Source organism: Mollisia scopiformis (genome assembly GCF_001500285.1).
Source record: "Mollisia scopiformis unplaced genomic scaffold LY89scaffold_37, whole genome shotgun sequence".
NCBI lineage: Eukaryota > Fungi > Ascomycota > Leotiomycetes > Helotiales > Mollisiaceae > Mollisia > Mollisia scopiformis.
The window spans coordinates 271693-294513 of record NW_017263617.1 but is presented as its reverse complement, the minus strand read 5'-3'; the positions used below and the strand labels follow the sequence as shown (position 1 = coordinate 294513).

General features: G+C 47.5%; 11 protein-coding genes across 11 annotated transcripts; 5 read left to right on the top strand and 6 right to left on the bottom strand.

Moving 5' to 3' along the window:
• Positions 1 to 194: 194 nt before the first annotated feature.
• On the top strand, positions 195 to 992 carry LY89DRAFT_601458 (uncharacterized protein; the record flags this gene model as incomplete). The annotated part of the gene is made up of 1 exon (XM_018210197.1): positions 195 to 992. One exon carries the CDS (start codon positions 195 to 197, stop codon positions 990 to 992), a length of 798 nt encoding a protein of 265 aa, XP_018061730.1.
• An 856-nt stretch (positions 993 to 1848) lies between these two features.
• Positions 1849 to 2238, top strand: LY89DRAFT_601469 (HET-domain-containing protein; the record flags this gene model as incomplete). Its single annotated transcript, XM_018210198.1, has 1 exon — positions 1849 to 2238. A coding segment is annotated over one exon (390 nt), but the record flags the coding sequence as incomplete, so codon positions are not given.
• A 2546-nt stretch (positions 2239 to 4784) lies between these two features.
• On the top strand, positions 4785 to 6272 carry LY89DRAFT_601477 (uncharacterized protein; the record flags this gene model as incomplete). The annotated part of the gene is made up of 5 exons (XM_018210199.1): positions 4785 to 5509; positions 5568 to 5658; positions 5709 to 5798; positions 5849 to 5930; positions 5968 to 6272. 5 exons carry the CDS (start codon positions 4785 to 4787, stop codon positions 6270 to 6272), a joined length of 1293 nt encoding a protein of 430 aa, XP_018061728.1.
• A 1958-nt stretch (positions 6273 to 8230) lies between these two features.
• LY89DRAFT_364300 (uncharacterized protein) lies at positions 8231 to 9702 on the bottom strand. The gene is made up of 2 exons (XM_018207017.1): positions 9136 to 9702; positions 8231 to 9008 (listed from the first exon to the last, which is right to left on the bottom strand). Exons 1-2 carry the CDS (start codon positions 9406 to 9408, stop codon positions 8313 to 8315), a joined length of 969 nt encoding a protein of 322 aa, XP_018061727.1. The 5' UTR covers positions 9409 to 9702; the 3' UTR covers positions 8231 to 8312.
• Positions 9566 to 11845, bottom strand: LY89DRAFT_601683 (RhoGAP-domain-containing protein; the record flags this gene model as incomplete). The annotated part of the gene is made up of 6 exons (XM_018210209.1): positions 9566 to 9843; positions 9897 to 10040; positions 10073 to 10694; positions 10752 to 10951; positions 11009 to 11618; positions 11669 to 11845. 6 exons carry the CDS (start codon positions 11843 to 11845, stop codon positions 9566 to 9568), a joined length of 2031 nt encoding a protein of 676 aa, XP_018061726.1.
• Positions 11846 to 13582: 1737 nt separating this feature from the next.
• Positions 13583 to 14093, top strand: LY89DRAFT_364284 (uncharacterized protein). The gene has a single exon (XM_018207016.1). It carries the CDS (start codon positions 13680 to 13682, stop codon positions 13998 to 14000), a length of 321 nt encoding a protein of 106 aa, XP_018061725.1. The 5' UTR covers positions 13583 to 13679; the 3' UTR covers positions 14001 to 14093.
• Positions 13586 to 14941, top strand: LY89DRAFT_691822 (uncharacterized protein). The gene is made up of 3 exons (XM_018216416.1): positions 13586 to 14047; positions 14103 to 14357; positions 14410 to 14941. Exons 1-3 carry the CDS (start codon positions 14032 to 14034, stop codon positions 14700 to 14702), a joined length of 564 nt encoding a protein of 187 aa, XP_018061724.1. The 5' UTR covers positions 13586 to 14031; the 3' UTR covers positions 14703 to 14941.
• A 546-nt stretch (positions 14942 to 15487) lies between these two features.
• LY89DRAFT_742997 (uncharacterized protein) lies at positions 15488 to 16249 on the bottom strand (the record flags this gene model as incomplete). Its single annotated transcript, XM_018220906.1, has 3 exons — positions 15488 to 15709; positions 15855 to 16085; positions 16148 to 16249. 3 exons carry the CDS (start codon positions 16247 to 16249, stop codon positions 15488 to 15490), a joined length of 555 nt encoding a protein of 184 aa, XP_018061723.1.
• A 2951-nt stretch (positions 16250 to 19200) lies between these two features.
• On the bottom strand, positions 19201 to 20924 carry LY89DRAFT_725865 (uncharacterized protein). Its single transcript, XM_018219009.1, has 3 exons — positions 20840 to 20924; positions 20471 to 20775; positions 19201 to 20422 (listed from the first exon to the last, which is right to left on the bottom strand). The coding sequence occupies exons 2-3, from the start codon at positions 20485 to 20487 to the stop codon at positions 19288 to 19290; spliced, it is 1152 nt and encodes a 383-aa protein (XP_018061722.1). The 5' UTR covers positions 20488 to 20775; positions 20840 to 20924; the 3' UTR covers positions 19201 to 19287.
• Positions 20925 to 21148: 224 nt separating this feature from the next.
• On the bottom strand, positions 21149 to 21920 carry LY89DRAFT_766588 (uncharacterized protein). Its single transcript, XM_018221732.1, is given in 2 exon segments — positions 21149 to 21459; positions 21471 to 21920. The coding sequence occupies 1 exon segment, from the start codon at positions 21794 to 21796 to the stop codon at positions 21605 to 21607; it is 192 nt and encodes a 63-aa protein (XP_018061721.1). The 5' UTR covers positions 21797 to 21920; the 3' UTR covers positions 21149 to 21459; positions 21471 to 21604.
• On the bottom strand, positions 21921 to 22809 carry LY89DRAFT_364252 (uncharacterized protein). The gene has a single exon (XM_018207015.1). The coding sequence runs from the start codon at positions 22430 to 22432 to the stop codon at positions 22046 to 22048; it is 387 nt and encodes a 128-aa protein (XP_018061720.1). The 5' UTR covers positions 22433 to 22809; the 3' UTR covers positions 21921 to 22045.
• Positions 22810 to 22821: the final 12 nt, after the last annotated feature.

Genomic DNA, 22821 nt, shown 5'->3' with positions numbered 1-22821 from the left:
ATTCTTGGCAATACACGAAGCGTAAGGAAAAAGGAGAGCTGCTCCGAGAGGCGACTAATAAGGATGTGATCAACGTAGCCCGATATTATCACTATGAGATTGTCCGGGTCTTTGGTACGGATAACGACGTTCGAAGCAATGTTCGGAAGGGACTGGATATTATGAAAGCGGAAAACTACCGGCCGGAACGTTCGATGATATCTCCAGGCAGGAGTACAGCTGGTGCACAGAAAGGTTTGAAGCGGTCATTCAGCCAGACTAGCACCCCTCTACCGCCTAGCAAGCGATTCTGTTCGACATCTCCGACGAAGGCCGGCAGCAATGCTTTACCAAATCGAGTGCATCGGCGTGTCATCCTTCGTGATTATGGGGAGCCGATCTACAAGGCTAGCTCCCGAGTAGCTCTACTTACCGCGCTAGAAGGCTGCATTGAAGGCCACGAGTCCTTGCATAAAGCCGGCTTCCTCCACAGAGACATCTCAATCAACAACCTCATAATAAATGAAGACGAAAAGAACCTTTCCTGGCCTTCGTTCTTGATCGGCCTCGACCTTGGGATCAAAGAATCACGGAAAGAGGCTTCCGGCGCCAAAAGCAAGACTGGCACGAGGGCTTTCATCGCCATAGGGGCCCTCTGTGGCGGGCAGCATTCATTTATGCACGATCTAGAGTCATTCTTTTGGGTGCTTTTCTGGATCTGCATTCACTATGATGGACCAAGTCAGGAAAGGGTTGTTCCAGAATTCGACAAGTGGAACTACGTGGACATGGAAGAGTTGGCCAAACAGAAGTTAGGCACTGTGGGGGAAGAGGCAATTTTCATGAAAACAATTACCGATAATTTCACGTCATATTTCGAGCCACTTATTCCATGGGTGAACAGGCTACGAAAAATTGTCTTCCCGAGAGATAGGCCGCAGGAACAGGAAGATGAAAGTCTTTACCCTCGAATGAAAGGGATTCTCCGGGAGGCATGCGAGGACTTAACTTGATAGACAAGCGTGATGGAAGGGATACTGAGTCCGCGCATTAGGAGCCCGCTATCATGACCCGGTAGGAGATCGAGGGCTATTACGGTCGTCACGTGATCATACTAGCTTAGCGTAGCACTTACTTAGATAGTTTCGTCCCAAAGACACATTCCTCTCTTTAAACGCACCAATAATACAGACTTCACAGACTTGAACCAGCACGCTGAGACCGTGACCGTTCTTGCAGTGACGACTGTTATAAAGGCACTAGTGCTGCAATGAGCGATGCTATCATAGATCCACGCCTCCTAGGAGGATCCTCGCAGGCTCGTCTTCTCACGGAGACCATCGACGCAACGCTACCTTCTCAAAACCGCCCGCAACGAGCAAGACAGTTCTAGAAACGACGATGGCATCAAGGAGCGTCAGAAACTCAATCTATAGAAGTGCAAACCTTGCCGCGACGCAAGGAAGAAGGTATGTAAACGGTTACCCATCATGTGGAATAAGCTAATGCCCCTAAGTGCTTGCCGAATGATCGTATATAGCTACAAAAATGTAATTGATGTCTTTAACATTGGCCAGAGCTTAAATGATCAGAACCTCAACTTAACAAACGGAAAAGAGGGCCAAATCTATCAAAGCCGGTTCCCAATTCGAAGAAGCGAGCAACTTCTGAGAGATCAGAACCTCAGGGCCCCAACGACAGCGATAGTGATGACCTAGCGGACGAGTTATACACATATGAAAGGCCTGTTCGCACTACTATGCCGAAGAGAATTAAAAATGAACATGCTGGAGTTGAGTTGTTCCATCAGCTGCCGTAGGTAAGAAGGATAGACTCCCTGCGTTCACGTATGCGTCCTTGAATAAGGATGAGTTTCGGATCGTACGTGTAGCTCCTGGCGGGAAAGATGACAGGATAATGTGCTGGCTGGTTGTCACGTCTATAAGCCAGCCTTTGAATTATGAAGCCCTCACATATTCTTGGGGTGATATGAGGCACTTTAATAAAATTGAGTTGCAAAGCTCAGAGGCGTCCCCTTCTAAACGCTTTACTATTAGAAACAACCTATACTCTCTTCTCAGAAGCCTGCGACACCCCTCCAACACCATGTCATTCTGGGTAGATGCGATTTGTATCAATCAGAATAACGCTCATGACAAGGCTCGACAAGCTAAGCTGATGCAGAACATTTATAATAGCGCACAAAATATTTATCCATCATGCAATACCCTAGCCGCTCGGTCAGGTTGTAAAACTTAATGATGGGAATGATGAGTTGGGCTGAGTTGTAGCCAGAATGAGCTCCATATAAGCGCGTACGGGGAACGAATGCGTGGTCAGTAAATGACCGAAGATGCCAATAATAGAATACCCATTAGGCGAAGTCCATAAATCGAATGACAAATGAACTTGCCCTTGAGCATTCTCCAGACCAGTAACAACGATCCTTTGAATGATGACGCAGAGCTCGATCATCCAAGCCTTAATCGTGTTGCTAGACTTAGGCAATGCATCATTATTGCAAAGCGGTGGACTCGAATATAAAAGCATATCTCGAAAAGCAGGGCGCTCAACAATAGCAAAAGGAAGATGAGAAGCAGCAATAAGAATAAGAAGCATGTTGCGGAAGGTAGAAACATCAAACATCAGAGCCTGAGCTCCTGATATCTGTTGGTCGAGGACAGAGGCTTGGCTTCGTTGAATGGGACCGTCAGGACCGAGGAAGTGAGGTGCTGATTAGAGGTGCTTCGATGTAGTAGTGGTGCCATGGGCCAAGGTACATGCTAGAGGGTTGAGATGACCTAGAAGTATGTTAGCATCTTGTCCAAGTTAGGAAAGGATGAGGCTATTCATAAAGTCCGCATCTCCAGACGAATCCATTGATTGATGCTTCTCTGTGACCGTACTTGAAGACCCAACTGATCTTCCCACGGTGGCGTTTAGACGGTAAACCCTTGTGTGAGACTCTCGAAAAGACGGTGGCGCTCTCGAGAGCTCCTAAAGGCTCGCTGGAGGGAAGAAGGATGACATGGGCTTCGACGTCTTCAGGGTTGTCGTCATCATCGTCGGTAATCAAAGAGCTCTTCACCGAGGACGATGGTTGTAACCATCGTCTCGTCGTTGTCGAAGTTTAGCTCAAGAAGAGCAGCTCCAGATAATGGAGCTCGCTGTGCCTTCTGCCTCCTGGGTGGAGGCTTTCGAAGTATGATATGAGGAGTATCCTGACCAAAATATTAGATTTTGCACAGCATTTAGAAGGTTGTACTCCCTGGGCCGAATGCAAGAATAGTTTGCTGACTGTCAGAGAGTATATCTTCATCTTCGAGAGCTACTAGAACTCTTCTTTTATTGCGGGAGAACTTGGCACGAGCTGGGAAAGCTGCCAACATTTCGTTGGCTTTCCCTTTGGGAGCAATGAAGACTGATCCATTATCCCCAGGGTCAATAGGGGTGTTGGTGGCTTATTCAGGAGGCTGACCGTGCCATGAGGTCGCCATTTGGCTTCAATTATTAACAACTTTTGCGCAACGCAATCGATTATCATGAAACTAGCACGGTTGGAAAGCCCTGAATTACTAGATTTAAAAGTAATTGATATTGTGTTGTGGGGATGAAGATTTCAATCGATCAAAAAGCATGCGAACAATGAAAATCTCAATTGCTACTCACGGCTTTTACCGTCGGGACCCCAGTTTCAGCCTCCAGAATGATGGCGAAATGGAAGCATGCCGAATAACAGAATGAACCTCAAATGAAGTGGGTATGGCCTCGCTCTACTATGGGGATTTGCATATAAAAGCAAAGTTTTCGATAAATGCAACGAGGTACCCTTTGCCGGGTCGATTTTGGGCGTTTTTGAGGCTGATTCTCCCTAATTGGGCGGGCCTATCGCAGATTCCCCCCTATTGTACGACCAATTCAAAAATAATCTGAAAAAATGCTGACGGATAGTCGGATATTAGCAGTTTTTTTGAGCTGATATCCGTGTCCGTCCAATAAGACGACGGACATTTCAAAACGATGTCCGTAAGCAGCCACAGTTCTTGTCGGACACGCTAAAACTGCCTGCCTGCCTGTCCATTGAGAACGCTGGATGGCTTCGCGATCTGTAGAAAAGAAGAAGAAGAAGAAGAAGTCTGCAGGAGATACATTCGAGATCTGGCAACGTTAACATTGACACAGCAACGTGCTTGAGTGCAATTGAAAACAAACCTTGTAGTGACTTCGTAGCCACCCAAGTACTCTTCCTCATCCACGTCTTGGAGCCAACGATTGTCAGATGAGAATAGACTGTCGATACGACTGTCTGAGGGACTGCGGACACGGTGAAAGAGACTGCCGAAAAGAAAAGATGGTTAGTGAGTCTAGACTGTCCCGAGGGAGAGACAACTCCGGCTTAAACGGATTGGTGGCACCGTGGCGTGCAGCCCACCCACCACATTGATTGATCACAACGAGATCAGCGCGCAATGCATAGTTGTGGCGTTTCATGGAATCCATCCCATCCATCCATCCATCCCCCAGGTCCATCTGGCATGGGATCGATCTCGCTACTTGAATTTGGTTATTCCGCGTGGCTCCATTTGCGGCTCTCACTCGATACTATATATGTGTCTTGCCTACAGATTGTGACTTACACGGCGAACAACAACAATCGTTCGATGTTCATGTACGCCCAACCGCAATCCGGAGAGCAGGTTGCTTTATTCCCTCAAGGCGCAGCAGCCATGGCCTCTGAAGGGGAGACAATAATACCTGTATTTCTGAATCTGCCCATCAGCAATATTAGTCCTACAGCACCTACCATGCCAATTACTCAGGTCCCGATTGTTGGAAGTCCGTCCTACTATCCCTCCAACGGTCAAATTCTTTTTGCTGCCCCTCCGATATACTCAGCTCGACCTCTAATCCAGGCACCATTCCCGGAGGGTTGTTATAATTCTCATCCGACCCCGTTTCCCCATCCAGCGCCGCCTGCTCATCATAGCTACGTTCCGGGCCTTCAAGTCATCCAACATCCTCCTGATCACTCTACCTATATTCCTAATAGATTGGAACACTCGCACAAAGAAGTTCCCGGCCTTGAGCAGCGCTGTGGCTCCAATTCAAGCGTCGAGTGTGCTCCTGACAGGTTCTACCACAGATCATTGGCCCATCCTGATCAAAGCAGCTCCCACATGATTGCGGTCGACCGACCTCCATTGAGACCCACACCATCACAGCTACCGGGTCCTACAAAGGTGCATCAGTCTTCTAAGACGGCTAAGACTGATACCAGGATCCCTATTGATGTCGATATTGATGCTCTTCTCATTCAGGCACCTTCCATTCCACCTGGCGTCTTAACTACTCGTAGCAACTGGAATCTCGACCAGAGCTTGTCAAACCCGATTGACGGCAACCGCAATGTCTATATCTGTGGACTTCATCCCACCACAGATCATGACACTCTTACAGCCTACGCCAGGCGATTCGGAAGGATCGAAACATGCAAGGTCATCATTGACATATCCACTGGGGCTTGCCAAGGGTTTGTTTTATTCGTTCATGCTTTTCAGCTTTTCAGCATCAGCTAAGGTTGCTTGCAGCTTCGGATTTGCAAAGTATTTCAATGTCCAATGTTCTGAGCTCTGCATCCGTGGTTTCCATAAGCTTGGGTATAAAGTTGGCTTCGCAAAGGTACAACTATTTTCGGTTTAGACAATCCAGACCCATACTGACACTGTGAGGATTCATTAAATGCTCGACTTAAGGCCAAAGGTGACGAACTTTCAACAAACCTTTATGTCTCGAACTTGCCGATGAATATAACTAAATCTGTAAGTTATAATGTTGAGCTCGGCTCTAATCCATTCTAATTCCGTCATAGGGACTTTGCGCCATTTTCAAGGGCTATAAAGTCATATCCAGCAAAATTTGTCCCAGTACCTCGAGTTACAGCAGTGGAGTTGGTTTTGCTCGGTGAGGGAAAGAATCAAGAGTAAACAGAAACTTTGCTAATACGTTTATGTGGCTTCGAATCTCGTAAGGACTGCGACGAGATCATCAAGAAGTTCCACGGCCGGCCTATTTGCGGAGGTGGTCATTCCCTTCAAGTTCGCTATGCTGATACCTCAGCTCAGAAAGATCTCAAAAGCGTCACGTTCCAGGCCAGGAAGCATAACGTTAGTGCCTACAGAGGTGATACGTCGAGTCCTCCACCTGCGTCGGCATCTCCAACCCTTCGTCGTACTGAGAGTGCCCACCAACTTTCTCGGTCCTCCAGTCATTCTGGAAGTAATCTTCAGAGGTAATCTTGGAGATATTTGAACACCCACGAACTTTACTTATACGCAAATAGATCCACCAGTACTCTCAGTTCTGAATCTCTCAGTTCTGAATCAACGAAGGTGTCTCTACCTGAAACTTCTCTAGCCGACTCTAGGATTGAGCAAGTCACCTCCATTCCAGGATATCTGCTCTGACATGTACTGAACAACCTTACAGCAAGGCATCTAATTCCACATCTACGGTTCTTGATGACGGATCAGGTGACAGTGGTGTTGCATGCTACTTCGACTCTCCTGCTGTTGTATGTGGCGACTTGGTAAATTCTGCAACCCATACGGTAGAAGGGTATGCCAAGCAACAACAGCCTACATAAATTTGCTTCAGTTCGGTCAGAGCGTGTACGTTGTATTTTTAGTTTCCGCATCGTCACTGCTTTTCAGAGAAATCCATGGTGGGAAAAACGAGAGACTCGAGCAAACAGAATTTACCGGCCGTAAGAAGTAGCCTTCAAATATATATTTGGATTTCATCCGTCTTGTATGGAAAAGAGATAGGGTTTATCTCTAGCATATTGACTAACCTCGGAGGTTCGCCTCGAATCGTAGGTCACCGGATTGTATCCAGCGACAAAGATGATCTAGCTATACTGTATACCACACTTGCAGCTTCATTGGCTAATTATGTCTTTGGTGCACTTGGCATGAGGGGGCTGGCTGCAGCAGATCGAACATTGCAGCCTTCGCCGCGCATGTGGTACGTCCCCTACGGCGAACGGCTGCTTAAAAACCCCATTACCACGAACAAGGAGCCGATCTCGAGGACCAAGATTGGCGGGACGAGATGGTGGAATGCAGATATGGGGGAGGGCGTCCAGAGAGGTGGTGCATATACGGATACTAGGACCAGCTTAGGGTGGTCGGCGTTGTGCGAGATGTATGAGGATGAGGTGTTTGTAAGGAATGACACAATAACTAGGTAATCTTTAATAGTAACAATACCAATGCATAAAGTATATATCAAGTAAATAAAAAGCCCACACAACGTACACACAAAAGGCAGTCCCTAGAGCAGAACAGCAGCCAAGTACCGCTTCTCCAAAATTTGCATGTACACGTTAAGTAAACTCTGAAAGCCAAAGAAGGAAACCAGGAATGTGCATTCTCATCACGATTACAAGTGGCATTACAGCAGCGGGTTTGAATTGATCACTTGCTCTCCGAAAATGTCTCGATTTGAAGGCTATGATGCAGGCTGATTTCGTCAATTACGTTATACGTGGTACCTACGGCCTAATAATCTGTTCGCGGTGGTCTCCACTCTCCCTCCTCGTCTCTGAACAACTCACGCTCGTCACCACCACAGGCGTCATCCCAAGTCAGCCATTCCTTCTTTCCATCATCTGTCCTTGTTGCCGACGGTTTATCGTGTCGCGGCCACCAGACGACGACGCGCATGTCAGCTTCCTGTGTGAGCGCAATGGGCCGGTACGGCCGATTAGCAAAGTTGTCTAACAGTGCCCGGGCATGCGGCTGATACCACATTTTGTCCCAGTTCCTTTCTCGCAGAGATTTCATGTTGTGGATATGGGCATTGTGGTGGATGATGGCGGGAACGGTGCCCGTCCAGAGATTCGTGTAGAGCGGAACCTCTTTCCAGGTGTGATCTGCGGGAAGGTTGTTGGTTTGGGGACCACCGGGGGACCAGAAAGGTTCGAGGGAGGTGAGAATGTCGTCTGGGATGGTTAAAGGGGGGTTCGTGGTGGTAATGTTGAGCGTCTCCTGTGCATCCCTGATGCTTTCCGTGTCGTTGAAGCGCACCCAGTCTGAGTCGTACTCCGCGAAGACGGTGGAGTGACCCAGGAGGCTCGCGTAGTCCAATCCAATACCATATTCATATTCATCTGTCACCCTCTCCCTCTCCTCTGTCAACTCTACAGCTCGATGCAAAGGATGTGGATCTAGAACATTCGTCTCATGCAACCCAAAAACATTCTGCAGCGCCCGCCACGCCCTCTTCCCCCGCGACAGGTACCGCTCACGTACCACCTCTCGCTGGACTTCCTGCTAGCCTAAGATCTGCGCAAAGATGTTCTGATCACTGCCAAAGTTTCGATCTTGCTGCATCCGCTGCAGCGCATGGCGAAAGAGCCGCTTCATGCCCGCAACATCGCCCATGCTGACGCCTGAATTCAGATACCGCGGGCGATACTTCAGGTACGGATTGTCTGCGGTCCCGGCATCGGTGTCCGTCTCGGGACCATACACGTCCTTGGGGAGCGTGCTCTCGGGGATGGCGAAGCAGCCCGGATCGTCAGCCTCTCGCGGCCAGCAACGCTTCTGCGTCGAGAAGATCACACTCTGCTCGATCTTCTCGGCCTCGACCGCAGCCCGGCTTAATCGGGCTATGATACGTTGCTTCGCCATACGGATCAGCTCGTAGTAGCGGTGGATCATGACCACCGGTCGGAGCTGGAACCACACGTCGTATGCGTCGACGGCGAGGACAAGGTCGTCGTTGCGTTCATCGCCCAGTGTATTCAGGTAGTCCAGAATGCCGGAGATCTTGGCGAGGTGCGAACCGCCCGCGACAAGAGAGGCATCGTCGAAGGATTGATTCCAATTGACCGCCGTGGGGATCGGGTAGTCGAGGGCGGCGGCGCTGAGGAGGGTTTTGCACAGGTTGACATTGCGGGAGTTGGAGGGGATGAGGAGGTGGAGGTAGCGTGCTGCTGTTTGGCCCTGCAGTTCCGGGGTGGGCTTCTGTATGTGTTGTCAGCCGGTGTTCTATCTGTTATACAGCCCCAATTCGTCCCTGAGGGCCCTCTCGGAGACAAGAACTCCCTCCTTCCTGACTTCCATCTCAATCTGGAGAATCCAAGACACTCACCGTTTTTGAGCTCCACAACAACCAGCCTACAAGGACGATTACAGTGCAAATCGTCACACTCTGCGCCCACTTCATCATACCTGATCTCCTAGCACTATCTATTAGCCTCTCCGTCTTTAAGTAGGTCTTGAAGCATGTTTCTTTATCTTCCTTGGGAACCCCCGATGATCCGAATTGCCTCCCTGGCTGGTTGTAGGTGCGGATAACGGCGCCCGCAGGACCAACTAGCCAAATCCCAAGCAGCACTGGCGTACCTTGACCGCATGAACTCATCCGAAGTCAGAATGCGCCGTCGCGGAAGCTACTTTTACTTTCGGCAGGAGAGAGTCTCCCTGACTTTGACAAGAATCTCATTATTTTCACCACAACTATTCTACCTACAACAGCGGAATACTTTACAATTTCTTTGACCTTAGCATACCTCGGCTCCTCAATCATCATCAAATATTTGGTACGTATTCTGCAGTATGGTATCGATGACCCTGACCTGCCAACCAGCATCTTGAATGTTCGGACCCGTATTTGCACCCATCAGAGTTGGCCCAAAGACTATTGCCAGATTGCTAGCATTCATACGATTCGCGGCAGAGTTCTCCTGGACTCGGTTCAGATGCAAAGTCAGAGCGCGGAGAGTGGCATAGTTAGGGTCAGGGAGGCTATTGATAATAGCATGTAGAGAGTCGCGACGAACAATGTCGTCGTCGTTTTCTAGCATTTGGTCAATAACCGTGGCACTGAAGCATTTGTCAAAGAGAACTTACTGGCAGCTTCAATGAATGCACCATACTGTTCTGCTGTCATGAGGGGATCAGGCAAATCACGGAAAAACTGCTTCAGAAGACCGGCGACACTGTTGACGTCATGGAAAAAGTTCGCTGGATCCCGGAAATCCACCTTTGAAGCGTCTATCCTCATTAGCTTTGGCCTCTCGGGCAACAGTTATGCTTACCATTGTCGAACATTGCTTTGATCTTGGTCACATGAGATGCAGTTCCAGATAGACGGTAGATACCCTCAAGTTCCAATCCAAACAGGTCAACAGCCTGTATGCATTGATACACGACCATCGGGACAGCGGATCCATCTCTTTCAAAGAGTTGCTCCAAACTTAATCCGAAGACAGGCTTCAGAGGCGGTAGAGTTGAAGCATTTGTAGTCACTGGGGGTTGAGAGAACATCGATGCGTTTACTGGGCTCTGCTGTTGAACTGCGGGCGGAGGTGTCTGTGGTTTCTGGAATGGGAGTGTTGATATTTGAGGTGGACCATTGGCACTGATGGAGCCAGAGTTGTACGGTGGTACATGACCAGGGGCTCTCGGAGGACCACCCATAGAGCCGGGATTGTATTGCTGCATAGCCGGGCCTTGGCTGAAGCTCCTCTCGTGCTGCTGTATGGCAGGAGCCGGGTTTTGATTGAACGGCTGGCTCATATGGGTTTGGTGAGGGGATTGCCCACCCCCGAATGACTGCGCAGGTCCTTGGCGAGATGCAAAGGACGCTGGTGGGTCTGATTGGCGCTGTGGCGCAGGGACGTTGTTCTGTTGCGGCTGCTGCAATGTCTTGACGGTTCTGTCAGATGCCAGAGTCGCAAAGTGGAAGGGAATATTATGTCTTACCGAGTGCTTCTCGTACTGGATATCAGGGACCGCCTTTGGGACTTTGGTTGCAAAGCTGCTGATATAAGTGCCAAGGTCGTGATCGTTGTCAATCGCATGTACGACTTCCCGTAGACTTCGAGATTGAGACCCAGGCTCGCTTCCCTTTAGTGGGCTCACATTGAGGCCATTGCTAAGCAAGAGCTTCTCGTTGAAAGAAGCTATGGAAAATCAACAATTGCCCTTGTAAAAGTAATACTCCGAAGAAGGGTACCTACCGAATTTTTGCATCTGCAAGGTCAATGCAGAGTCGCACTCCTTGATTAAGTCCATCAAGACCTTCACAGCTTCCGGTCTTAATTTAGACCAAAGTTCTGCCCGTTGACTTTGCGCTGTCTGGACTTTGGAAGCATAGTCGGCGTCTGCAGCTTGTAGCTTTCGAAGAAGATCTTCCTCGTGTTGCTGCTGAGACTTGGGGCCCTTGAGACCGAATTTCTTCCCCGATTGTCCTCCCCCGGTTCTTGCCCTATCATAGTCATCTGCCAGGGAATCATATTTGGTCTTCGATTTGCGCATTGCAGTCTCGGTGTCGGCGACCCGTTGCTCTGCTGCAAGTCCCGTAGTTTTCCAGTGTTTTCGCCCTCGTTCTATAGTTGTAGCCATCTCCAATAGATCTTCATGCATCTGTTGTAGAGATATCGCAAACTGAGCCCCATTATCAGCCATGCGCTCGTGGATGTGGGTGACCGATTCGTAGGCCTGCAAGAAAGTGCCATGGCGATGCTCCGGTCGTCGAATGTTCTCCGTCGTAGCTCTGCATAGTTTCTTCAGGCCATTAGAATGTTCTTCCTCCAAGGCCGACCGCTTCTTCAAGAAAAGAGCGAATTCCTACGTGCGTAGATTAATAAGAGTATGTCAGAATCTTGACGGCATCTGACCTTTGCGCTTGCAATGCTCTGCTTTAATCTATTCAGCAACGTTGTTACGCCGAGTTCTGAGTTAACAACATCATGTACATCCTTCGTATTGAGATCTGCTGGCGCGGATGCAGGCGGTGGCGCTGTCGTCGTGTCTCCATTCAATGGCTCACTCTCGTGATCGTCACCCAGCGACATACTGCCCGTCCTGTTGTGCTGCTGCGAAGTGAAGTCTGGAGGCTCCGAAAGCAGTCTATCTGGGGTATTCTCTTCAGCCATGGCGAGCGACTGTACTGGACTGGCGAATGTGTTTGATCAGCAGCGACTGGAATGCGGTTCTCGAGGCGGTCGAAACACAGGGGATCGAATCATGCAAGGCACTACAGTATGAACGACGGCCGCACTGGAAATCGCAGGTCTGGCCAATCGTGTCGACGCTAGATCTTCCCGCTGTAATGCGCAACGTAACTGTATGAAGACGAATTGGGCGGGGAGGTGCACCAGGTGTTGCGTGTTGGTTGAGTAGCTCGCTCAATCGAAGTCACGTTAGAGTTTGCTGTCTGTACTCGTATACCGAACCGACCGAACCGAGCTAATCCCATCCACTAGCGATAAGGATAAGATTTACTGTAGATTTAGATCTGTTGCCCGTATTTTGGCTTTACTTCTTTTCTTTCGAATTGGGAGTTTAGAATGGAGATTCTCCCAAGTTGATTGCACCTTAACCATGAACAACAAACATCAACCCACGAGTTCGGGCTCACAGACAGAAATTCCGGGGTGGCAACTCCTGCAGCAGGAGTCGGCTGCACAAATGTCCAGGTTTGAAACCCAGGAAGCCTCTTTTCCCGGGCCACTCTCCATCCAGACCTGCTACTGCTTCTCCTACAGTATTTCCATGTCATATTTCATCTGCTCCTGGTTTCACTGACCCTCAACCACCTATAGCTATCTATCCTATTTTTGAGACTCCTCTGCCCTTCGCCTCCGACTCTTCTCGGTGAAAGGTTTTGCTTACACGCAACAACGAACGGGTCCTGAGTGATTGTCATCAAGACCTACAGGTGCTGTCAATCAATCATCAAGCAGTTCCTGCTGCAAGCCTACACACCTTTTCTTGAGCTTTGAGTTTTACGTCAGCCTGAGCTTCTTCGGCGCACTGTGCCTCACCCAGTCACAGCTTGATTCGTTGCTCTACACGCAGTCGTTCCAATGTGTAGGCGATGGACGTAATTACACTACGCGTGTTGTGATCGCCCGTGTGACCTTACCACAATACTTTATCTCTTTTCTGAGTGGCAAATAATATGCTTTGAGTGCAGGCTGCTTCGCGCAACAAGAGATAAGGGGTGAAGCAGGGGACGCAGATATAGGCTCTCAAGAGCTTGAACGCCGTAAGAGACGTGCTTTTAGGTGGAGGAGACTCCAACGGTGAGGAGGTTGAAGAGGCCAGCTTGGATCCGGGCGACATTCGAAGCACGCGTTCCAAACGTAGATATAGATATAGATATAGATATTCAAAATACATCTCCATTCTCAAAGCATAGAATAACTTCTGTTTTCGGCATGCATGTATGTAACTTGCTGTTTGCAATCTCAGCGTTGTTCAGTTCGTTTTTGGTCGATTTTCAGCTCATGTTATATATACATCCCTTTGCAGGGACGTCCTTTGAGCTTGCTTAGATGTTGAACCAAGGTTACTATACTATTACATCCATATTCCAACTTCCTACACTACGTCTGGGACGGTCGCTGCTCAAAATCTCGCGATACCCTCTCCTACACTTTTCACAAAACCAAACGCACGTGAATTATCGGATCGGAATAACGTCACTCCAGCCAATCAGATTGAAATTCCAGCCAATCGCTAAGCTGGATCTTCTTCTCCTTCTTCTTCTTCTTCTTCTTCTTCTTCTTCTTCCTTCGCTTCGCTTGCTCCGTTTTTTCTCATTTCCAACCATATCACCAAAATCATTAAAATTATCAATTTCTCCATCATCATCAACCTCCTCCTTGCCATTTACAATAAGTAATGGCTTCGCAAAAGTCCTCGGGCAAGCTCCTTTGCGCTTCCTGCTCGCCGAATCGTGAAATTTGTTGCGCTTCTTGTCTCGTGCCCGTCTCCTTGACGTGGGTAGTCACCGGTGGATATGGTACAGTACCGACCCCCTGTCGTGCGCTGTGCATGTTTTGGGCGGCGAGTCTACTACTTCTGCTCCTGGGTTGGTCGACCAGTCCACTGCTTCGCCCATTTCCCCTCGCGCTTCTCCCGTTTTGGATGACAGATCCACTACTTCGCTCCTTCGTCTCACGCTTCTGTTTCGGCTCGTCCTGCTTCCCCTGTTTTGGCTGATGCTTCCCCTGCTGGTCTCGCTCGTGCTCCCATGGAAGAGCACGCTCGTAAGCTCTCTTAATCTCCCCTGGTGTCCCAAGCTACCGAAGCTAACCTAATTAGTGGTCCCTGCGTTTGGGGAAGTGATCGATGTTGGGGATGGTGGGCGTCTGGAATTGGCGGCGCAAAGACCTGGGTTTACTCCGCGATTGTCCTCCTTCTCCATAAACGCCAACGATTCAACCACATCCTTGTTATCTTCTTCGAGGAAACCCAATGGATCTGGACTCAAGCAATCAGTGACAGCTTCAGAGGATCCTGATCCTCTGGAAGTTATAGAGAAATTGTTGAATCTTCCTCACAATGGGAGGGAAAATAGTAAGTAAAAATCTCCTCCTATCTATCTAGTGACTCGATTTAACCCAAACAGCTGACGGTGAATCCTCGGTGGGAAACGTCACGACTATTAGCTCGAGCTCGATGGAATCCACGGAGCCTGGGGAATTCGTGTGTGCCCTTCGTCTGTTGCGTTCTCAACGCCCTCGTCCTGATTCGTCTTCGTCTGCTTCACCTCCCCGTCCCGCCGACCATGGCCAAATTAAGAAGTCGAAAGGGAAAATATCTGAAGATTTGCGGAAGAAGGCCCAGAAGAAGGCCCAGCAGAAGGCCCAGCGTATGGCCCCGACTAAATCTCGGGTGGAGACTGAGTCCATCCTGCTATAGGCAGAGGCAGAGAAGCGTTGGTGGGACCAGGTGGATGAGTAGGCAGGGGCTTGATTTGCTCGGTCTTTACCTGGTTGGCGTTCCCAGTTTTCTCTGTCTCCTTGGTTCGTTGCTTGATTCGACGGATGATTGTGGACACACACACACACACTCTCTCTCTCTCTCTCTCGGTTGTCGCTCTTGGCGTTCAAAATAGGTTAACTAGTATTATTATACCCTGGTGTGCAATGACATTAAGCTTTGACAGGTGCCTTTGGGCCTGTCGACTCAAAGGCACCTGTCGACTCATTCATTTATGACTATTCATGCTTTCATAACGTTCGATTTTCAATGCGGCTGTACACGTCCAGTGGCCGTCCAGGTGGTTTCGTATGGAGATAAAAGAATATAGGGTACCGAAAGCGCGATGTGTGCGCGACAATGACACTGGATAGCTGCCTTAGACTATCTTATTGCTTTATGACATTGAACGGCAGCCGCCCTGTCATTGCGTTGATTCCTTACTGAAACACCCTTCAAAATGTAGAGCTTGATGAATTTGAACGAGAACAATCCTATGCTGAGCGATTGTAAACCCATCGCTTCCGATGAAGTATATTCACAGCCGTCTTGATTTCCACCCCTAGTTCTATGAATGTAAGAAAAGACTATGAATTGCAGAAGTTCTTTGCCACCCTCTGCTCGCTCAACGTTTTATAGGTGGAGTGAAGTGGCACCAATCGTACGTGTGAACAACAGGAAAGAGCGTCCCAAACACTCCACACATCCACCCTGTTGTTAGGATCTCAGAAGAACCTTCCCTTGTGATCCACCGTGACCAGACCTTCTTGAGGATCGCTATGAATTTCATCGGCATCAGCGTATTCGGGACCTTCCTGAATTCGATTATCCAGATATGTGGGTCGATCCAAAGCATCACATCTCTCGCCCTTGAGTTTGGCATTGGTAAACTGATACGTGAGTCTCACTGCCAAAGCAGCAAAACCCCACAGTAGGCCCCCGAACGGCTATAGACAAATCAGTATACCTACCTGAGAGGTTTAAGAGCAGAGGAAGAGTTGAATCACATCCTCTTAGATAAGCAACTCTCGACGCTGATACCGAAGACATCGGCTCCTAGAATAACACAAAACAAAGTAGGATGTAACGTACCGCAGCCACGAACGCACCAAACGCACTCCAATCATTCCCATACAGGCCTTGTTCAAGGAAGATGAGCTTAGCACCTTGCATGGCACTGCCAAAATAGATTGTTCCGAAGATGAACACTGTGAGAATGCCTCCAAGCCTCTCCACCAGTAAAAGCGATCGTACGAGCCAATGACCAACACCGGTATGGTTGATGCCGAGACGAGATCCGATATAAGATAAATTTGGAGAATGCTTGGTGCTTTCAATGCCAGGATAATGACTGGAACTATTATGAGAACTACGCTGGCACGTACCCACCAGATGTTGAGTCTATTCCGAAAGAGGTCATTCGAAGCAGTAGACACCATCGCGCTCTGAAAGCTGTCGAACGCAGCTGTAGAGAGAGAAACAACCATGACGAGTACTATTCCCACTGTCCAGGCCTTTAACAAATCAGTAAGTGATTCCAAAGTATGTGCAGGATGAAGAGTGACCCAGGAGCTCAGTCCTTAGGATACCTATGAAACAAGATGTAGTTTGACGTACTGGTAGCTGTTCTAGGAGATAAAAGATGGCACCTCCAAGGCTTTCTCAAACGCACCAAGATCGGGAACGAGGCGACGTACAATCTTGAGTTCAATTGCCATCGATCTCGGAACACCTTTACTTACCGATTGATCCCGAACAATTGGACATCAATCACGACGCTGCTGCATATTCCAAGATACATCAAGCACCGTTGCAGCTTAAGAAGAGATGTGTTCCATGGATTCCATGGACAACAGAAGAGGATGCGATGCTACTCCAGATGAGGAACGATAGCTGTTCGTGGGAAGACATCAGTGCTGCCCTCCCTCACCGTAGCATAGGGACCATCCAGGTGCGCTGTTCGACGAAGTTGAAAGGGTAGTAGTAGTGTTGCTAAAAGTAACAGCGCCGCTCGCATAGTGGACAACCATGGGGACTGCTCCCAAAGGCAAGCCGTATCCATGGCAAGCTGGGCTGTTCGAGCACGAGGAAGCAGAGCAGATAGATGGTCACTCGTGGACGATCAGCGCTTGCTGGCATCATGAAAGTGAACAAATTTCAGGGTTGGGGCGGTTCGTATCCTCGCCACTCCATCCAAGCCTGTGCGTACATAATCCTCAAATCCAGCTGCTCCAAGCGCTTTTTGAACTTCTGCTCTCCACCAGGTCTCGTTATCTGTGGCTGAAGCATATAGCTGCGACGTTTGTGGCTGCGTATACAGACAAAAAGTGGCTCTGTGCGGAGCCAGCGAAATCGGTCGTCTCGTTCCTGGGGAAATGCTTCAGCCTTCCTACTCTTCACTGCCGACTTCCACTTCTTCTCTCCTGTCGCTCTACACCTTGGGGTGAAATCAATTTCCTTCTAATTATACTCTATTGAACAGTCTTCAGCCTGCGGACCATATTACCTAACATTCGCTCCTCTCGCCCGCCATTTAGTACCAACTCGACACACAATTCGACTACCGTCTCTTGGACTCTAATCCAACTACTCGCATTAAGTACAATCGTATATGCTTTGTGCCTATCTACATATCTAGCATACTTAGCTAATCGTGATTGCAATACAAATTCCTATCAAATCGTTTCACGCTTGTTATGTTAAACATTATTCGAAAATAGACTACTTAGGAAAGGGAGTATATCGAGTACAAAAATAAGTTTAGGAAAGGAAGCCTTGCTCCAAACAAACATAAATAATATATCCTCGATTTTAATTTTTACGCATTTTTTAATATAAAGAAGCTATAGAATGAGGTTAATTGCTTGGAATTTATTACGAGGATAACGACGATTTTTGTCCTTAAACTACTAGCCACATACATAAAAAATAGATTATTTATCCTCAAAACCGATCATATCGATAGCGTTTTAATACAAAAATTATTACTCGAAGAGTAACGAGAAATAATTTTTCAAATTCACCACTACTTTCGAAAATTACGCAATATCTATTTCGATAAATTAAGTAGACTTTGTGGCCTTGCTTTTCTACTTTAAGCGGTTGTTTGTTGTTTTAATAGATACAAACTATAGTATTAAATAAATATATTTACATCTACATCGAAACTAATTTTTTACCATCGAGATGTTTTACAATTAAACGTTTACGTTTATCCTGTATCATTGAAAATTGTTGCGATTGGTGATTGGGAGTATAGAGGATTCTATCTAAAAAGTCATGAACTACCGTTCTATGAGAGCCCTACGAAGTCAGGAGTTCAAGTGAACACGATTTCAAGCATGGCGGAGATTAAAGAATTCTAGCAAAATGCAATTTGTGTTGTTGAAAATATTCCTAAGTGTATAATCCCACCCAACTCCTCCCAACCGCAAGATAATGCTAGTTTGACATCCAACCCGGACTCCTTGTATGCGTTTCCTCTCGTATTACAAATACCGATTCAATCGACTATATTCTCCTACTCCTCCTTCTGAGGACTTATTAGCCGTGAGAAAAATAGGTCTAGTTCAGGTTCGTGTTCTGGCTCGGGCGCTAGAAATAATAGAAGCGAAGTTACACTATGTGGATTCTTCTCTCCACAAATACACTCCGGCGCACTGTTGGATATCTGCTCGCCACAACTTTTACAAGCTTGCGGTCCCATCGTAATCGAGGATGTTGAAGTTTAATCTATTGTGCGGAGGTTTCATGGCGCACTTCCTTCATCAAAGTTAGCATGTTGGTATAGTTTGAACACTGAAGCATACCAAGCAAGGATGACTGTTCGTCCGTCTCAGAAGGGGCTATGGAATCTGGTTCAAGAGGTTGCTTCAGAGGATATCCTTGACTGGGATTAGCGTTTTCAAGGCCCGTGCCAGATGAAGAGCCTGAACAGCTGCCAGTGTCAAGCCCAGTCTTTCGAGCAAGACGAGACAAATACCCAGAACCACCATCACCGAGTCTAGTCGCAACTAGCTTCCGCTCCCTGCAATATCCCTTGCTCACACCGTGTAACATTCACCTCCACACCTGCGAGCCAGCTAAGCATTTCGAACCTGACCGGAGTTATTCCAACGTATTTCTCGCGCACGCCTCCCTATACGTCTTAGGAAATTTCTAGCTTAGTGACTCGTTGAAAGCCTTGGCCTTACACAAGCTGCATAAGACGTTGTGCATATTCCAACTCGACGATGAAAATATTAAGGATATTATCGATCTTGCAAAATATGCATACAATGAGGAAGGTAAAGGTTCTGAGAAAGGAATTGGCGGATTGAGGAGTATAGTTTGACAGTACAAGGTTCTAAATGCTGCGGTACTCTCTCCTTGTACTGAATTCACGGAAATTCTTGCAGAGGGGGGTCAATTTGTAACCGATTTTTTTAAGTTTGTAATACCGAGAATGAAGTAATACTACTTCGATATCCAGCGAGATATTGTCAGCGAGAAATGCTAAGTTAGAGATCAAAAATTGAAGATCCCTTTATCTGTAGGTTTCGCCTCCCTTCCTGCTATTAAAATACTCCTTGCCTTCCCGAACTATATCCTCATTTTCGTTCCACAAATCAGGTGACCATCGCTCGGCCGAAAACCTTACCCAAAGAAATCTTCCTGAAGAACTACCACATAACAAAATATCCACCAAACATCCTCTCACAGCTGCCTTCCCATCTTCCCAGGCAATGTGACGCTTATGCAATAGACACGACTTGCTAGGATCACCTAGAAAACCCGTCCACGAGACCTGCTCTAAGCCCCACGAGTACTTCCAGTGCAATAAGCTAGAACCGCGACTTCCCACAAACTTATCACCCCAATCAATAACAACCATTTCGCCATCATATCGCTCTAGCTCGAATGGCATACCTGACTGAAATGCCGCCCTAACCATACGGAATAAATGACCGGTACAAAGGTCCATTGTTGTAGTGGACGACAAATCGGTCGAATACTTTTCAAACTTAGAAAGATATATGGCAATGTCGTAACCGTCCCCTAGTGTACGGCAAAACACCTGACAACGAGGCTTCTCTCCGATACAGCTTGATACCGAATCGTCCCAACCCCACGCTGCCAATCCTGAGAGCATTAGCTGTCGCTTAAACCCTGACACTGAAGAAACGAAATCACTTAAAAGCCTGTCTAAATTTAGACTCGGCAAGGTCCTCTGGGCGAGGACATAAAAATGTTTGCACACGTATGCAAAGCGTACCAAAGACCCCACATCAAGATACAAGCAAATAGCCAAAAGAAGTTCAACAGGTAGAGTATCTAACCTCCGTTCGAATGCGTACGAGGGAGGAATAGATATATATCCTGCGCGGAATTCCATGTCGATATCCCGATTTATGCCATCATCGCGGAATTCTCTTTGTAGGGCTTCAGGACTATCAGCACTCTCTTCCCCAGACTCTACTATTCTCCCGGTCCTGGTCATAGGCGGTGTTATGCGGTCGTGAACTTTAATTCTGTTCTGCGAGGCTGAGAGACGCTCTAATGCGAACAAGCTGAGAGTATTGGAGACCTCGGATGGTTGGGATAGTCTGTTGTCGCAATCTTGCGACATTGAGGAGACGGACATCTGTGGAGCTACAGGTGCTGCACTAACAGCCTTGGATCTATATAAACATTAACCTGTGTGTATGGATCTGCGCGGAGGAGATTACGCTTGATGTTCGAGCATGATGTGTATGTAACATCCATCAGGTCTATCGAATATGCGATTGCGATGGTTAAAATGGGGTTGTGCATTCGAAGACGTATCCTGACCGGAAGCCGAGACAATGATATCGCAGTCGAGGAATATCAGCGGGATAAAGAGAGCTTCTTCACTGCACGTGGACTTTTGGCGACAATGAGGTAGGATCGTTTGGTGCAGTAAGGTTACGCTTTCCGCCTTGCGCTAGGAGTTGACTGGCTCTGTCTATAGTGTCCGGCTGTGGTGATGGTGTAATGATGCTTATCCGTCGTACTGTCTTGGTCAGTTAGCTAGTTCGCTTTTGCATGTAGTAGAACAACATCAATTCCAGCCTCACCTTCTCTCCGTTGGGTTGTGGTTGACACTGCACTGTTAATCTCCTCGCGTGAGGCTTCGTGGGTGCTCGGCCACCTAAACACGGCATGTGATCATGTGATCGCTTCTGGTTGGTACGTTGTGCATTATTGGAGGAAGGTATGGCCGTAGAAAAGTGAGCAAAAATAATCATTATCGTAGGGCCATGTAATAGTTGAATTGCTACACCAGTGGGTGTCAGAATTCGTGAACCACGCTAAAATTAGGCGAGAACGCCAGAATTTCAAAGGGGGTCAACAGTCAATTGCTAATATTATTACAAAATAAATCACCATTTTGCAGTTTTAATAGCTTTCCCCCTATTTTTAATAAGGCGTCTGCATCTCCCAGGCATATTAGCGATGCGTAAGCGTATCTCTTCTAACGTGATTTTGTCCCATTCCTCTTAAAGAGCTTGTTTTACCTCCTTATTAGAATAAAAGACTCTCTGGCGCACACATTGCTTAATGATATTCCAAATACCCTCAATTGGATTTAGATCTAGTGACTGCGTAGGGTGCTTGATATTGACTACCTAATTGACTACTTTCAGCTGATACGCAAGGCCTTCTTTACGCATACTATGAGAGGGGTCCCCATCTTCTTAAAGATACACTTGATTTGTATGTTGTAAACGCTGTTCTTAGACAGCTTTGATGTATATAGGTAAGAGACGCTCTATATAGTACTTTTGGGTCATATGGTTGCCTACAACCTTTTTCTCTACTTTGTGAGGTTTAGTAGCCTCCTATTCTTCCACTCTAGCTTTATATTCCTCTTGAGACTCTGTTGTTGGGCGACAACGAGGTTTTAGAGGCATAGGAGGGTATTCTATAGTGTCTTCTTCGTTATTATAGAACTCTAGCTTTTCTGATTTCCCCCACCAATTGATCCAAGCAGTAATATAGAATGCTATGCCTTTTATTTCTTTCCGTTCCATAATATTCTCGTCCGCATAACGTCAGCCGCCTCCTTCTTGTCTCAATATATAGCCAACAGGCTAGGCGCCAGGATCGTGGTGTGCCTCGTCCGTATATGTAATTAAGCTCTAGTGATCCTTAATTGTCTTACCTACATACTCTTTTCTAAAAGCAACACGTTCCTCTAAGTTTTTTTCTGAAACTTGCTTGTTTACAAATACCATTTTGAACCATCGTGCCTTTACAAGCTCCTTTAATTTCCTTTGCAACTAGCGCCTCTTTATTGGGAGTTTATAGTACTGAATTTGCGCGTTAAGGTCTTGGTCGCGGACGGGGTTTTGTGTAGGATCGACCAGCATTTGGCACATAGCTAATGTAACTTTAGACTTCCTCCCGAGTGGCTTTTTAGATATTCCACGTGTTGTTCTCATTGCTAGATGGCCCATTGTCTCTCTCTGACGCTTCCAACGCAGCCCAGTAGTATGGTCAACACCTTCATCGCGACATAGCTGGCGGAAGGACTTTAAGTGGTGTTGCTTATCGTACGCGTCGTAGAATCGTGTACGCTTGCGAGTTGAAGCTGGGTAATTATACGCTGGGTCTGGGGGAGGGGTAAGACGGTCATTTGCGCGCGTTCTGGGTGCCGTAAGTGCCATAATTGCTGTTGTAGTGGTAGGAATGGCGGGGCGCGATTTTCGTGTTATTCGCTAATTTTAGCGTGGTTCACGAATTCTGACACCCACTGGTGCTATATACTACCTAAACATATGAATCGCTCCAATCGAAGCACTTGCCAGGATTGATGAAAGGTCCATCAGAAAAACTTCGACAATATGCCTCAGGATGTAAGTAGAGGTGCTTCCGCTTTCAGTTCGGCGAAGTCACTTGTTTCAAAATCTCCGATCGCTCAAAATCTACCAACACCACATTTCTGATCACGGATTCCGTACATCACAATGTTCCACTCCGCAACCCAACATCTTTGGAACTGCTCTGCTCGTTTCCACAGCCAGATCCCGCCCTATGGCTAACATCGAGTCTTTGT